The sequence below is a fragment of the Pantherophis guttatus genome, chromosome 2, assembly GCF_059756535.1.
Source record: "Pantherophis guttatus breed Tessera chromosome 2, ASM5975653v1, whole genome shotgun sequence".
Lineage (NCBI taxonomy): Eukaryota > Metazoa > Chordata > Lepidosauria > Squamata > Colubridae > Pantherophis > Pantherophis guttatus.
The window spans coordinates 258,105,805-258,123,175 of NC_142064.1; the positions used below are offsets into that span (position 1 = coordinate 258,105,805).

Sequence of the window (17,371 nt, forward strand, 5' to 3'; positions counted from 1 at the left end):
AGCAGCAGATTTGTTGGGAAATACTGCCCAGTCCATGATATCAAAGTCAGCAGTAGGAATTCCATTCTCATCCAAATAAACATCATTTACAGAAAAATTGTAAATCTGGAAGTTTCTTAGAAAAGGATGGAGCTGAAAAGATATGGAGAATCGCACTTGCAACGTATACGTTCCCATTTCAACCCTAAATCAAAACAGGGATACTTTACCCCGGTGTTTCTGTCTGCAAATGTGGTAGGAAGATTATTTTTTCTCTCTCTAATTCCCTCTCTCCCTCTCTTTCTTTCCCACTTCCACTGTCTCTCTCTCTCTCACACACACACACACACACACCCATACACATACACATACACATACACATACACATACACACAAACCTTCTTCAGTTTAATATTTTTCGCCTGCTTTATGAAATTGGTAATCTCAGATTCCGAACATATTATGACTCCGGCAATCTCACCATATTCCTATGGTAGTTTTCCCACTAATTGTATTGGTATTACAAAAAGGAGTGTCCCAATTTTGCTTGACTAGAACATTAACTCCATCTTGGCTTTGAGTCAAGATGGTTGGTCCTAAATTTTCAGTCTCCTTTGGCCAATGTCCTAAGGCACCCCTGCTGCTTCCCCTTTGTTGCAAGGTTCTTGCCTGCCTCCCTGTGTCCAAGTCACCTGCTGGAAGGAAACATGCACTAATCTAGGTAGTGTGAGAAAAAAGTGAGAAAAGGAGATATATGCAATGCCTGTTAAAAAAAAGAAAGGATAGGGTTTCCATCACACTCTTTGGAAGAGAAAATATCACAAAATGAAACAGTGAGGTTTAGAAAAGCCACTAGAAATGAGAGCTAGTTATACAACCAGAGGTGACATCATGATGCAACCTGACTTTTCCCCCACAATGTTGTGAATGGAAGTTTTTTTTCCCCTTATTAGCTGATATGTATCACAGTTGGAAAATTGCACAGCCAGAGAAATCACTTCTGTTCTGATGTCCTGGAAACACGGAAGAACAATGGAGGCATTTGGAAGTGAATAAAATGGTCAATAGAAAAAACACATTTCTTACCAATGTATTATTATACACTCTTTCTAAGCTCTACAAGTTTTATTCTTCTATAGTAGCTTTATGGAACCAACAGTTGGTGTTGGAATGTGAAAGGATTGGGAGAAATGATTGGGTTCGAAACAGGGGTGTTATTCAGCAGGTTCTGTAGAACCGGTAGCGGAAATTTTGAGTAGTTCGGAGAACCGGCAAATACCACCTCTGGCTGGTCTCAGAGTGGGGTGGGAATGGGGATTGTGCAGTATCCTTCCCCTGCCACCCCCACCAAGCCATGCCCATCAAGCCACGCCCACACAACCAGTAGTAAAAAAAAATTGAATTCCATCACTGGTTCCCAATACTAAGATTTAATTTTCAAAGGAGCAGGAAATGAATCTTGGGAGATGGCAAACACAGAAGAGAAAATTGCCAGGCTATAACAAGGAAGTTGTAGTGTGCTCTCTGTAGCTTCAACCTGAAGATGCTAAGAGGAAGAAAGATTTGACTCCTCTTTTCATGGCAGGACAGGAATTCAGAACTACATGAGGCCGGACTTCCGGTTTCCTTGTCTTCGGCGACGGCGGCGCTCTTTGAAGCTCCGCCAGCCCCGCCGCCTGTAGAGCCGCTTCGCGATCGAGAAGCGGCTCGAAAACTTCAAAATCCTGAGGATTGTTGGAGGAGAGATAGCAGGGCACAGGTCGAGCCCCTGTAACCCCCCAGGGAATTGTTTCTGGGGAGGAAACAGGCGCGGCTCCCTTCCAACCTGCTGAGACTCCGGGCGGCGTGGGACGATTCTGCTTCTGCAGAACAAGCCGGCTGCAGGAAACTTAAAGCGAAAGAACCAGCTTTAATAAACAGCGAAACTACCTGAATCCTGAAATTTGGAAACGCAAGTATTAGCACTTTGTTGACTTTTCAATCTGAGAAAATGCAAATGAGTGAAAGTGCTTTGAAAAAACATGGCGCCTAGCTTCAGAGTTAACGAGCCAGCGAGTGTGGATTGGTGAAGTTACTTTGTTTTGCTACAAAGTTTCCAAGTTGCTACTAAGCTGCCTTGCTTGTTATAAGAGAAATAACTGGGAAATTTTTTCCCTTTTCAATATTGGACTTTGCTTTATTTTAACCCTTGTTTGATCAAATCTGGGGGACTTTTTTAGAAGTCTTTGTGCAGGAGGGAAAGGAAAAGGAACCTCCCTCTTTAGAAAAACTAGATCACGAGCCAGGATGGCTTCAAAGAAGCAGGAAGGGAAGGCATTAGGGGGGGGATCCCCCACACACAAACAGCAAACGCAACTTCCCCCTGCTCAACAGTTACAAACTCAGAAAAAAGAATTTGATGTGGCAGATTTAAAAGAATTTATTTCTAAAACTTTGGATGATAAATTTCAAGAATCACAACAGGAACTTCAAAAATCACATCAGGAATTTTTGCAGGAAATTAATGAAATTAAAGACATGGTGAAACAGAATCAAATTATGGTGACCAAAAAAATATCAGAAGTGGCGTCTGGCCTGGCAGATTTTATTGGGAAAGTTGATTTTAAAGTTGAAGAATTTAAATCAGAAGTTAATGTTAGGATGAAAGACAATGATTATAAAATTGATGAAGTTGACAATAAAATGCAGAGAATTGAAGATGAGATTGTTATGATACAATTCCGGGCGATGGAATTTGCCATACGGCTTCGGGGAATTCGAGAGGAGGAAAGACAGGACTTGAGACAAGTTTGCTCTGAAGCCCTGGCTAAGATTCTACAAGTTAATCCTGATTTGGTATTTCATAAAATAGATAAAATTTACAGAGTGAACTCTTGGGTGGCCAGGCAAAGACAATTACCCAGAGATGTGGTCATATACTTTACTGAGAGAGAAATTAGAAATGATATCCTGCAAAAATCTTTCCACACCTCTATACAAGTGGGGGGCTCACGGCTTGTAATTTTTAAAGAGTTACCTCCTAAAATGCTGAAAGCTAGAAAAGAATTTGGTTTTCTTGTTAAGGAATTGAAAAATTTACAGATACCCTTCCGGTGGGATGCACCAGCTGGGGTAATTTTCAGATATAAGGGAGAAGGATATCGGTTGAATACCGTGGAGAAGGCGCAACACTTTTACAGTACTATTCTTATGGAAAGAACACCATCTCCACGTACATCTACAGTTTTGGAGATTAAGGAGAGTGAAGAGAGGCAATTGAAAGAACAGTCTAAGCAGGAATTAGAAAACGTGCAAGGTGCAGAAGGAGGTATTCTGAGTGAGCCATCGCTGGATTCTTCTCCAATTTTGGATTTGATTCAGTTGACTGAAGTTAAAGATCAACGTATAACTAGAGCTCAATCCAAGCTACTTAAACAGAAGCAACAACAACAACAGGAAAGACAAGACAAGAAGGCAGTTAAGAGCACTGCACAAGAGATTGGCGCTATGGGAGGAGCGAGATCGAAGCTTGTGGATGAACTTCAAGCATATTGCTCCGCGCTCCATGAAGAGGCTAATGACCTTTAAGTGTTTATCTTGGAATGTCAATGGGTTGAATTCAGCACAGAAAAGGAAAAAATTATTTACATATTTGAAACAATTTAATAATGATATAATATGTTTACAAGAAACGCACATTACAACTCAAGATCAAAAATATTTGATAAACTCAAAACTAGGAGCACATTATATATCTTCAACTTCGCAGAAAAAGAATGGTGTGGTTATTTATGTAAATAAAAAATTAACAGCAAAAGTTATAGAAGTAGATCAAGATGGTAGATTTGTAGCAATTGAATTGTTTACAGTAAATGGTCAAATTCTTTTGATTGGAATTTATGCTCCCAACCAACAACAGGATTATTTTTACAAGATGTTACATACTAAAATATTGCAATGGGACTACAGATCTATTTTAATTATGGGAGATTGGAATGGAGTAATTGATTCTAAATTAGATAAAAAGAGCTTGGCAAAGTTTAGAATTAGATTACCACAGACCTTTTTTGATATGAAAGAAGATATGGAACTAAAAGATGTTTGGAGAATACATAACCCAAATGAATTGGATTACACTTTTTTTTCTGATAGACATAGATCTTTTTCTAGGATTGATTTTATCTTGTTGTCAAATGATCTACTTGTTAAGACAAAAAGAACAAAGATTTTTCCAAGAATTTTGACTGATCATAGTCCTGTATGGATAGAAATCGAGATGGATAAGGTTGAGAGACGTTCTTGGAGATTAAACGAGAACCTGTTTAGACATGAAAAAAATATAATAGAACTTAAAAAGCATTTGAAAGAATTTTTTGAAATAAATTTGAATAAAGGTACCCCAGTTGAAATTGTTTGGGATGCAAGTAAAGCTTATATGAGAGGGGTACTTATCTACATGAACTCTAAACATAGACTGTTCCGACAAAAGAAAAGATCTGAGTTGGAAATGGAAATAAAGAATAAAGAACAGTTACTTATTAAAAACCCAACAGATGAAAGAATACGAAGTGCTATAAAACTTTTGAAAGACCAATTCCAAATGCTTATGGCGGAACAAGTTGCAACAAGTTTACAATACGCGAAGCATAATACATTTTGCAATGCTAATAAACCGGGCAGATGGTTGGCTTACACATTGAGGAAAAAACAAAGTATACGGACTATTGATAGTATTGATATTGGAGGGAAAGAAATCTTTCAACAAAAACTAATTAAAGAAGCTTTTGTGGATTATTACACTAAACTATATGCCAAAGATGAGGTGCAGAATGGACTTATAGAAAAATATTTAAAGGATAAGAGAGTTACAAAAATTACTGATCAACAAAAGGAAAGAATGAATTATCCTATAACAGAGGAGGAGATAACAGCAGCAATTAAACAGCTAAAAACAGCCAAAGCTCCTGGCACGGATGGTTTGACTGCAGTGTATTATAAAACTTTACAAGCTGAAATGGTGGGACAACTTAGAGATTTATTTTGCAATATTCAACAAGGGGGTAAAATACCCCCATCCTGGACAACTGCTTATATATCTTTGATACCAAAAGAACAAGTTGGTCCTAAAAAACCAGAGAACTACAGACCAATATCTCTTTTGAATACAGACTATAAAATTTACGCGAAGGTATTAGCCAACAGGTTGATGCCAGTAATCCAAAAGGTGATTCATGAGGACCAAGCGGGATTTATTGAGGGTAGATACATGAAGGACAATGTAAGGCAAGTAATAGACTTATTGGAATATCTTGATAAGAATAAACAGATTTCTGCAGTGCTGGTCTTTTTGGATGCGGAGAAGGCCTTTGATAGAGTGGATTGGAATTTTCTACTAAAGACTTTAAAAAAGATGGGCTTTGGGGACCAGTTTACACAGGCAATTTCAGCAATTTATCAAGAGCAAAAAGCACAGATTATTATTAATGGAAGTTTGACGACAGAGTTTAAAATTGAAAAAGGAACAAGACAGGGATGTCCGTTGTCCCCACTTTTATTTATTTTAACATTGGAAGTCTTGCTAAATACAATACGGGACTCAAAAATTTTGAAAGGCATAATGATAAGGCAAGAGGATTATAGAGTAAAGGCATTTGCAGATGATCTGGTGGTTACCCTATCACAACCAATGGAATCAATAATCTTGATGAACGACATTATACAAGACTATGGTAGAGTTTCAGGTTTCAGAGTGAACTCAAAAAAGACTAAAACGATAGTCAAAAATATGACACAAGATCGTAAACATGAGTTTGAAAGGAGGGCAGGTTTTGAAATTGTACCTAAGGTAAAATATCTTGGAGTTCAGGTTGCAGAATCAAACATGAAATTGTTTCAAAATAACTATGAGGTGTTGTGGCGAGAGGTTCAGAAAGACATGGGGACTTGGAAAAAGCTGCAACTGTCTTTACTTGGAAGAATAGCAGCAGTTAAGATGAACATTTTGCCAAGATTTCTGTTTTTGTTTCAAATGATTCCGGTGCTTAAAAGTGATAAACAACTGAAAGTTTGGCAAACTGGACTTAATAAGTTTGTCTGGAACGAGAAAAAGCCGAGAGTGAAATTGAAAATTATGCAAGATGTTCCAGAAAGAGGAGGCCTTAAACTTCCAAACCTACAGTTATACTATGATGCAGCAGCTTTAACTTTAACAAGTGATTGGTTTGGAAGTAAAAAGGCTGGAATATTGAATGCAGAAAGTTTTGATCTTGAATTTGGATGGCATGCTTACCTATTTTATGATGACAAAGTTGATAAAGTATTTAAAAGTCATATACTTAGAGACTCTTTGATGAGAGTTTGGAAGAAGCACCGACTCAAATGGGATTATAAAATACCGCTATGGCTGGATCTTGGTCATACCTTGTGGAATACAAATATAATGTCACTCGGGGGGTTTTTATACAAAGAGGTTCTTTTTACAGATGCGGGCAGATGGCAGTTGAAGACATTGCAGACACTGTTGGACGAAGGGATTAATTTAACCTGGTTACAATATAATCAATTACAATTGAGATGGAAAGAGGACCAAAAAACTGGTATTATGTTGCATGAGGAAGAATTGGTTAGACATATAAGAGAGAAAGGTCCAATGCATATTAAAAGGCTTTACAATGTTTTGCTAGAAAGGGATTCAGAAACGGAATTAGTTAAAGATTGTATGATTAAGTGGGCACAAAATTTTGAAGAACCAGTGATGTTGGAAACATGGGAAAAAATTTGGGTTCAGAATGTTAAATTTACACAGTCGCAGAATTTGAGGGAAAATTTTTATAAAATGTTTTATAGATGGCATCTAGATCCTAAAAAGCTGTCATGTATGTACCCTAATGTTCAGCCAAAATGTTGGAGATGTGAATGTTTGGATGCTACGTATTATCATGTTTGGTGGACCTGTAGGAAAGTTAAGGCTTTTTGGATAAAAATATGGTGGGTCATGCAGAATGTTTTGAAGAAAAAAATTCAAATTTCTCCACAATTGTTTTTATTGGGCATAGTTAAGGGTTTTACACGGGATGAAACAAAATTAATATTGTATATGATAACAGCAGCAAGATTGTTGATAGGTAAATATTGGAAGAATGAAGCTTTGCCTACTATCGAGGAATGGACTTCGAAGATGGCTAGCTTTGCAGAGATGGCGAAGATTTCAGCATATTTAAAAGATTGTTCACAAGAGACTTATGAATGGGAATGGAAAAGGTGGATAGAATATGTTCAGAACAAATACCAAATTAGAAAGTATCAAATAGCTTTTATTTGAAAACAATGTATTAGAAATATTTTAATATAAAGAGACAAAGAGGGAAAATTATGTAGGGGGAGGGATGGGTTCAGGTATATATATCAGTGTTATTAGTTATGAGTACATAATAGGGAAGTCTGGGGGGGGAGGGTTAGGGAGGGTTAGGGAGGACGGGAAGTTTGGGGAGGGAGGTGGGGGGGTGAAAAAAAGGGGTGAAAATGTAATTGTAAAACTTTTGCAATAAAAAAAAAAAAAAGAACTACATGAGGCCAATGTTAGATCTTCAAGAGAACATGATGGTTTTGGTGGCATCCTACTGTTTACTTATTCAGCAATTGTGGAAAGAACCTTCCAGTTTTTTCAGACATTATTGCCTATTCTCAGAAGCATCTCTTGTTTAGTCTGGAAGATTCACCAACACAATCTCTCTCTCTCTCTCTCTCTCTCTCTCTCTCTCTCTCTCTCTCTCTCTCTCTCTCTCTCTCTCTCTCTCTCTCTCTCTCTCTCTCCCTCCCTCCCTCCCTCCCTCCCTCCCTCCCTCTCTCTCCAAACCTCCTCATCTGCTCAGAAGAAATATTAGAAACTGGCAGTTTTTGTTGGGATCCGCCCCCTCCCCACATCCATCTCTGCTTATCTTTAACATAACATTTAAGAAATGAAAGGGAACCATCAGCAGAATTGTGAAAAACCATTACATGACACAGCTGTACCATCTGGTTATCCCAAATATGCATCTTCCTCTTACTCCTTTGGGAGGAAAAGGCAGCACTGAGGGCCCAGGCCACAACCTGGATTGCTGTGGAAATACTGGAGCCATCCTCAGACAGGATTCTTTCAACCAGATCCTGGGGTGGGATTTCCCAGCTCTCTTTCTCCAGGCATCTCTTCCAAACTTTCTTAGACAACAAGGGGATTGAATAGGAACACTGAAATGCTGCCTCCCCAAACTTCCCTGCAGCAGAATAATGTGAATTAAAATCATAATATTGTGTCCTTTTCTTTGATTGAGTTGAGAAGGATAATAAAAGATGGCTTTGCTGGAGATTAACAAACTGGTAAAATAATCTCACACTGATATCAGACAAAGCTGTAGCAATCCATACTTTTTCCTTAAACAGGATTTTTTCAATGTCTCGTATTAGCACTGCTAGTATTAATGTAGTCTGAGAGTCCAACTGACAAACAATACTTTTCACCTTATTGTCACTAAAATATTGAAAAAATTGCTTATCCCTCCCTATTCTAAGAACCATGGGTAAACTTTCTGAGAAGGCAACACAGACGCCTTTCTTTAGGGCTTCTGGCACAAAGGTTCTTCTGAACTTTTCTCCAGTTTCATTGTCCGGAACAGCAAGACCGATCCACGTCCATCGGAAATGCAGGAGCAGTTTGACAATTGCCAAGTGAGGAGGTTCTTGCTTTGGACTCACCCGGTAGAAAAAAGGAAAATGGTGTTTCTGTTCTGGAATGTGGCTGATAACCCCATAGTTGATCTAAGATGTAAGAGAAAAAATATGGTCAATTGCTTTGCTTTTCAGGACAAAAATAAGTGCTTACCTCCAAGGGCTTTTTTTTTTCTGATGCTAACCCTTTACTCACACATCAGGTGGTCAAATATATTCACCAAGTTATACTCAGTGGCTAAGACACTGAGCTTGTCGATCGAAAGGTCGGCAATTCAGTGGTTCGAATCCCTAGTGCAGTGGAACGGGGTGGGAAGGTAACAGACATTTGAATGCCTGATGAAAATATAATATTTCAGGTTTCTTTTAAGCTCTGTCATGACACATTTTGTTTATCATCTGACCCCTTTTGGACTATCAGTAGACTTTATAAAATGAAATTAGCTTCAGTATTCATTCATACTTGTGGAATTTTGTAGGTGCCTAACATAGCTGAAATGTAATTAAAGAGTTCTGAATCAGTCTCTTCAAACACAGCCAAAAGATTGTTTTGTCTTCCGCAACTGTAGTTTGGGACATTCTCCTGCCCTGTAGACAGCAAGTCCATCATGACTTCGGATGTGATCCTTGCATTGAAAAAGTTCTCATAGATGCTGTATCCCAGGGTGATGTTTGGTAAAAGCTTTGGATTCTGGTTGACCTCATGAATGGCAAAGAAGAAGGGCAGGACGTGCCAGAAGCTCATACTCTTTATACTGCAAAATAAGAGAGTGCAGTTGGTTTTCATCCTCAATTCATAAAATGACATCATATTACCTGAAGCTGTTCCTTTATGACATTTAGCAATCAGTTGGATCACTGTCTTATGAGGCTAGCCTGGAAATTTAACAATCTAAAAATCTGAAATTAGTTATAGAATGCATCTCTAATATAGCTCTAATTGTGTTGCCCAAGATGATTTTTGATAACAGCTTGGGATTCTGATTGACCTCATGAAGGGAAAAGAGGAGGGAATCAGACCAAAAGTTCACTTCCTGCATTATAATGCAGGAAATATTCTCAGAAATTCCTTCTTCAATTAAACAAAGTCAGATGATTGTATGAGTCAATTACGGGACCTTGCCAGGTGATTGGGTGTTGCTCTTAGAAGGATAGTCCTATTGACTACAGAGGACTTTCTTTCCAATGCTTTTCTTTGGGCTCAAAATCATCCCAACTGGAAATTCTAGATAGTTTTAATCATAGACTGCTAATATCACAGGTGTCAATATTAAAAGTTAAAACATATAAAATTTTAGCATTCATATCAGCTAACCATCCCCATTAAAAGAAACACAGTGGAAAGGATAAAATTAATCACTAGCGTTGAGGACACATCAGGAATTACCTTACAAATCTGTGGTTTGGAGGCTTAAAGAAGGTGTATGGTTGAAATACAGCGCTAGATGTAGATATGAGTCCACTAATCAGGAAATCTCCTGTCTTGTAGTAATGAAATTTATGTTTGTCATCTTTCTGCACATTTAATGGACATTTGGTCATCAGCGTCCCACATGGAAAATGGGACACCAAGAGAAGCAGCAGCAGCAGCATTTCAAATATCACAATGAAGATCTTCTGTAGTTCTCTGAGACAAGACACCACTGTCTTTAGTTTCAGGGAAATCTTTAGGGGAAGCACAGCTCTCTTGCCAAAGGACACAGATACACGGACTTGATCAAGCAAGATAAAATTTAATCTGCCACATTAAAAGGACAGCATTAAAATTCAGACCTGTACAGTGTGCCTACAGGAGTCTCACCATGTGTTCTTTGTAATCCTTGAGGTCCTTGTGGACCAGATCTTCAGATTTTTATAAGAATTACAAAATACTTGTGAAATCTGTTGATGTGGGTTACTAAATATCTGTACCTCTGTTTCAAAATAACCGTGGGTGAGAGAAGTCCCCTAGGCTATAGTGGAAGATGAAGTAATCATTGTGATTTTGATAATTATACAGGGATTTGGGAATCACAGTTGATTCTCTGTATGACTTCATTCACAAGTGTACCTGAGGGGAAAAAACTTTGCATGAGTTATGGACCTAGTTAGAATTTAATCATCAAAATAACAACTGCAAACTTTTTATTCCCATTATTACTTTGGAGGAAGCAGAATATTATGGTCCTGTTATATTTGGGTTTCATGTTGAGTCCTAGCACAGAGAAAACACTGATTGTGCTTGTGAATTAACTCTGGTGGACCCTGAATTAGGTGGGGTATTCATCCTGCCTCTGCTGGGTCTCTCATCAGCTTTCAGTATTTGAAATACAATATATATGTAGTCCTCGGCTTACAACAACTCATTTAGTGACCATTCAAAGTTACAGCATCATTGAAAAGCATGACTTACAAAAAGTCATTTAATGAACATTAAAAGTTACAGCGTCATTGAAAAACATGACTTACAACAGTTGCATCTTCCCCATGGGCACATGATCAAAATTTGGATGCTTGGCAAGTGGTTCATATTTATGACGGTCGCAGTCTCCCAGAATCACGTGATCCACTTTTGCAACCTTCTGACAAGCAAAGTCAATGAGGAAATCTGATTCAATTAACAACCAAGTTTCTTTTTTTTTTTAATAGTTTTTATTAATAATAAAAAGAAAAAACAAAACCAACATAAATACATTGAAACAACATACAAAACGAACACACATCAATTCAGTCCAATGACTGACTCTTAGAAGATATTACAACGGTGGGTTATTTTTCATATTTCTATTTGTATCAATATCTACAGTCACCTATTTACTTAGTTATATATGTACATATATAGTTGACTCCTTATTTGCTTCTATACATTTCTATTGAATAGTCGAAAATCATCTTTATATTCCTATTTTTGCCTCCAACCAGCTGTACCATCTTTGCCATACTAAATAGTAATCAGTATCATCTTTCTCTTGTATTTCTTTTGTGAGCTTATCCAATTCTGCACATTCTGTAATTTTAGCTATTATTTTGTCTTCTGTGGGTAACTGTTCAGATTTCCAATGTTGGGCAAAGAGTATACGTGCTGCTGTGAGGATATGGATGATCAGATATTTTATTTCTTTGGTATATTGTGCTGTGATTATTCCCAATAAAATGGTTTCCGGCCTCATTTCCAGTTTTTGTTTCGTGATTTCTTCAATCATTGTTTTAATTTGTTGCCAGTATTGTTTTGCCCTTCGGCATAGCCACCAGAGAGGATAACATGTCCCTTTCTGTGATTTACATTTCCAGCACATCGGAGATGTATTTGGGAACATCTTGGCTAGGCGCGCCGGTGGGAGATGCCATTGGTAGAACATTTTGTAAAGGTTTTCCTTGTAGGGTATAGACAATGTCATCTTGTAATTTATCTTCCACAGATTCTCCCACTTATCCAATTCAATAGTATATCCTATATTTTTGGCCCATATTATCATATTCTCTTTGAGAACCTCCTCTTCTAATTTGTATTTTAATAGGTACTTATAAATTTTGGTAATCATTTTCTCATCTGTACTTTGTAATATTTTATCCAATTCATTTGGTTCATTTTGGAATCCGAATTGTGCCCGATCAGTTTTATATCTTGATTCTATTTGCATGTATGGCCACCAATCAATGTCAAACAAGTTTCTAATTTAACTTAATTCACTTAACAATTCTGACAAGAAAGGTCATAAAATGGGGCAAAATTCGTTTAACAATCAGCAACAGAAATTTTAGGCTCCATTGTGGTCGTAAGTTGAGGACTCTAAGCCAATTGAGAGGGTTTGGAATGAATTTTCCCCTCCCCCAAAAATTATCAGGTTCCTCTACTCAGTCAACTCTCTTGTGATTTGCAAATATAGAGCACTAGGGAAAGTCTTTGCCACATTTCTCCCTGTGAAATCCCATATAACTCACTCAAGAATTTGAGGACTATGTTGCTTCTCGTATTCTAAACTTTGTAATTAAATTACAAAGTTACTATGGCAACTGTGATATCTTGGGAAGGAAGTTTTGAAAGTATGCCTTCATAAATTGAGTAGATTTTTAGCAGGCCAATTTTTTTTATTTTATTTTTTTGTATTGATATGAAAGAGTATCACACTTTTCTGATGGAAATGAGCTGGTCTCCTTTCTTTCCTAATGCAAAAGGCAATTCTTCCAAGTGTTCAGCTTAATTCAAAACAACATGTGCTTAAATTAATTGTCCACATGTAAAGCATTCCTGGCCTGCTCTTGAGTTGCCATAGGCAGGAGCGGGGGGGGAACTGATGGAGCAACCAGAAGCACATTCCACGCATACCTTCTCAAGGCACAGCCTAGGTTACCAAGAGTCAGCTGGAGAAGCATGTTCTCTACAGCCCGTGAAATTGCTCCGTTGGAGAATGTGATTTATGACACACCCTGGGAGGAGGGAGAAAACAGGGTCATAGTTGGGACGTAAATTACGTGAGGCAGAACTGACTCCATTTGGATATGTGCCGATATGTTGCTCCTAATTAACAACTGGAACTTGGCTCAAGGCTCATGAATTAATTAGGGCACCCGTTGGAACCTCGACATTAGTGCCTTCATATCAGCACTCAGTATTTTCACATTAACAATCAGGAGAGTCTAGATCACAGGTGTCAAACTCAATCGCATCACAGGCCATATTATGATGTATCACGTTTTTTGCTTTGGCAGAGCCTGGATGGGTATGGCCTACACATGATGTCTCCAGCCAATGGGGCACCAGTTTGACAGGCCTGGCTCTAAATCAGAGGTGTCAAACTCGTGTCGCCACAGCATCTTCAAGTGACGTATTGCGACTTTTTCCCCCTTCGCTAAACCAGGCATGGGCATGGCCAGCGGGTGACACATCCGGCCTGCATGCTATGAGTTTGACACCCCTGCTCTAGACACCTGAAGAAAAGAGCAGAAGGGAATGAAAAAATAATATCCCCATGAACAAATAACTAAATAAGTAAATCAGAGGTGATAATTGTCCAACTATAGAAGCTTAACAATATGAAATGAAATATGACAAAACAACTCACAAGGAACTATCATCATCAATCAATCAGAATAGAGCTAGAAGGGACACTCGAGGTCTTCTAGACCAGCCCCCTGCTCAAGCAGGAGACCCTATACCATTTCAGACAGGTGGCTGTCCAGTCTCTTCTTAAAGACCTCCAGTGATGAAACACCCACAACTTCTGAAGGCAACTTCTGTTCCACTGGTTAATTGTTCTCACTGTTAGAAAGTTTCTCCTTAATACTAGTTTGCTTCTCTCCTTAATTACTTTCCATCCATTTCATTTATTATCTTGTCTTCTGGTGCTTTGGAAAATAAATTGACCACCTCGTCTTTGTGGCAGTTCCTCAAGTACTTGAATACTGCTATCATGTCACCCCTAGTCCTCCTTTTCTATACACCAGCGATACCCAATTCCTGCAATCGTTCTTCATATGTTTTGGTCTCCAGCCCCTTAATCATCTTAATTGCTCTTCTTTGCACTTTTTCCAAAGTCTCAGCAGCTTTTTTTATAATGTGGTGACCAAAACTGGATGCAGTATTTGTGATCTTGGAAAGTTTTTATACAGCGGTACTAATACTTCATGTGATTTTGATTCTATTCCTCTGTTTAGGCAACCAAGGTTTATATTAGCTTATTTGGCTGCTGACACACACAACTGGCTCATATTTAAATGATTGTCCATGAGGACTCCTAGGTCTATCTCAAAGTTACTGATTTTGAGCCAGGTACAAGTCTCTACTTGTAACTTTGGTTTTTCTTGCCTAATTGTACAACCTTGCTTTTCTCCGCATTAAATTTTATTTTGTTGGATAGGACCCATTGTTCAAGTCTGTCATAATCCTTTTGGATCCTGAACTTGTCTTCCGGGCGGTTGGCTATTCCTGCCAGCTTTCTGTCATCTGCAAATTTGATCAGTTCTCCTTCTATTCCCTCATTTAAATATTTTATGAAAAACTTGAAGACTACGGGACTTAAGATGAAAACTTGTGGTACGCCACTGCTTACTTCCCTCCATGTAGATGTACTACTATTACTACTCGCTGAGTATGGTTTGTCAGCCAATCTGTTGGTTATGCTGTCTATCCCATATTTTTCCAGCTTATCAAGAAGTAGATTGTGGTCTACTTTGTCAAATGCCTTATTGAAATCTAAGTATATTATGTCCACAGCATTTCACTCGTCTGCTAATTTAGTCACTGTCAAAGAAGGAAATAAGCGGGGTTTGGCATGATCTGTTTTTAACTGGCTCCTACTTATAACTTTATTTGTTTCTAGATGTTCACAGATCTATTTTTTGATGATCTTTTTCAGGAACTTCTCAGGTATTATATCAGGCTGATTGATCTGTAGTTTTCTGCGTCTCGTTTTTTTCATCATTTTTCATCATTTTTTTCATCATGATTGGCAAGAGATTTGTATCTCATCTAAAAATTATATTAAAAAAAACTCCCTGACAAAACTTCTCTAAATTGGTTTCAGAAACTTGTTTCTGATTTTATTTGCCTGGCATTTTTGTTATTCTGCTGCTGTGAGCCAACCTTTGTAGTGAGTAAAAGGAGAAAAAGCAATTCAGTTTTGATTTTTGAAGGTCAGTTGTGTTGTCATGAGGGCTGATGAACTGACCTGATTGCTGATTTTGGAGATAGTAGTCCCACTGGGCCAGCTAGTATGTAGGTGTCAGCAACTAGAAACCTGAGGGAGATCATATACTCATTCTCCTGTTAAGAACCAGAATTCTGAGGGAGTGTGAGGACCAGCTTCCCCACCCCCCTTCCAAGAAAGTATGAACTTTTGAGAACTTTGTATTTCAAAAGGAGTCTTTTATTGAAAGAGATGAAAGCAAGTCAAAACTCAAAGCAGGCTCTGGGGTCCCTCAGGGTGTGCAGTTCAGGATAAAGGAAATTAGGAACCCCCTCCCCACCTTCCGATGTGGATTGTGACCAATCCACTAGTATGAATACGAATTGCACTAGCCTCTCTGAGAAACAGATATTAAAAGCTTCTCCGGGTCATCATGCAATCAATTAGTCCCCCCTCCACCTTCCCTTTCCTTTCCTGAAGTGTGAGAATATTCCAGGTATTCCTGGCGCCAGGCAACGGTTATAAATCAGGGTAAATTCATACAAAGAGGATCAGGCAGGAAATAGGATACTTAGGACACATAGGAAAAGAACTAAACGTAACAACTCCAAATCCCCCCTCCCCTCTTCTTCCATGAAGAATGGCAGATACACAGATCTAGCAGGGAGATTCCTATCCCCACTCTGTTTGTCTAGCTTAATTTTTCAAGAGAATGGGGGCAAGAGGAGAGAAATATATGCATATTGGCAGAGTGAATGGACTGGCTGGAGGGAAAGTGGAAAGAAAAGTTAAATACGGAAAGCAGATATCAGTTCCTGATTGGATAAACAGAAAACAAAACTACTTGTGAAGATCATGGCTTTAAACAGAGTGATTCCAGATCAGAAAAGAAATGAGACAAGACTGTATACTCCATGTTTATTCAACTTGTATGCTGAATGAATATTGAAGAAGTATAGTTTAGAAGACAAATAACATAGTTTTAAATTGGTGGAAGAAACATCAATAAGCTTCCTTAGGCTATTTATTGATAGTAACATTAATCAAATGGGAGAAAGAAAGAATTTTTAGAACAAATAATAAAAGGTTTTCAATTTCTTATTTTATCTTAGCAATAATTTGGATAAAAACAATAATTGCCAAAATCAAGAGCTCTAGTTGTTTTTCATCATTAGATGCTCCTTCATATTCAAATCAGGTCTCAGAATGATGATGTAACATTTGGGGACAAAGATGCAGCCCAGTAAGCCCAGGCTGGAAGTCAAGATGGAGAAGATCTGCACAGCCACCATATATTTCCCTTTAGTGCTCAAGTAGGTGGGGACAAAGGAGACCCAAACACTGCAGAAAACCAACATGCTGAAGGTGATCAGCTTGGCTTCGTTGAAAGAGCCTGGCAACCTCCGGGCCAGGAACGCCACCAAGAAGCAGATGGCAGCCAGAAAGCCCATATAGCCAAGGGCACTGTAAAACATTGTAACTGAACCTTCATTGCATTGCAGAAGGATCTGTCCTTTTTGGGAATAGAAGTCAGAATCTGGGAATGGGGGAAAGATTCCCAGCCATATGAAACAGATGCCCACCTGAACACCAGAGCAGGAGAAGATGATGAAATTGGCCAGAGACTTCCCCAGCCATTTCCTCATCCTGCTGCCTGGCTTTGTGGCCAGAAATGCCACCACCACCATGATAGTCTTGGCCAGCAAGGATGACACGGCAACTGAGAAAACAACACTGAAGGCAGTTTGTCGAAGAAGGCAGGTCGCTTTCTTGGGCTGACCAATGAAGAGAAGGGAAGTCAAGAAGGAAAGCAAGAGAAAGATCAGCAGAATGTAGGTGAGATCCCGGTTGTTGGCTTTGACTATGGGAGTTTCTCGATATTTAATAAAAGTTCCTAGAACTGAGGCAGTGATTAGAGACAAAAAAAGGGCAGAGATAGCCAGAACAAGACCTAAGTTTTCTCTGTAGGACAGAAATGTCATAACTTTGGGAACACACAGATCTCGTTTGTTGTTGGAATGGTGGTCATCTGGACACTTTTCACAATGGGCTACATCTGGAAAACACAAAATACTGTTTTTTAACAAGTGATTGAGTGACAT

General features: G+C 38.5%; 1 protein-coding gene across 1 annotated transcript; it reads right to left on the minus strand.

Moving 5' to 3' along the window:
* Window positions 1-16,423: 16,423 nt before the first annotated feature.
* On the minus strand, window positions 16,424-17,371 carry LOC148115651 (vomeronasal type-2 receptor 26-like). The gene has a single exon (XM_087885207.1). It carries the CDS (start codon window positions 17,369-17,371, stop codon window positions 16,424-16,426), a length of 948 nt encoding a protein of 315 aa, XP_087741333.1.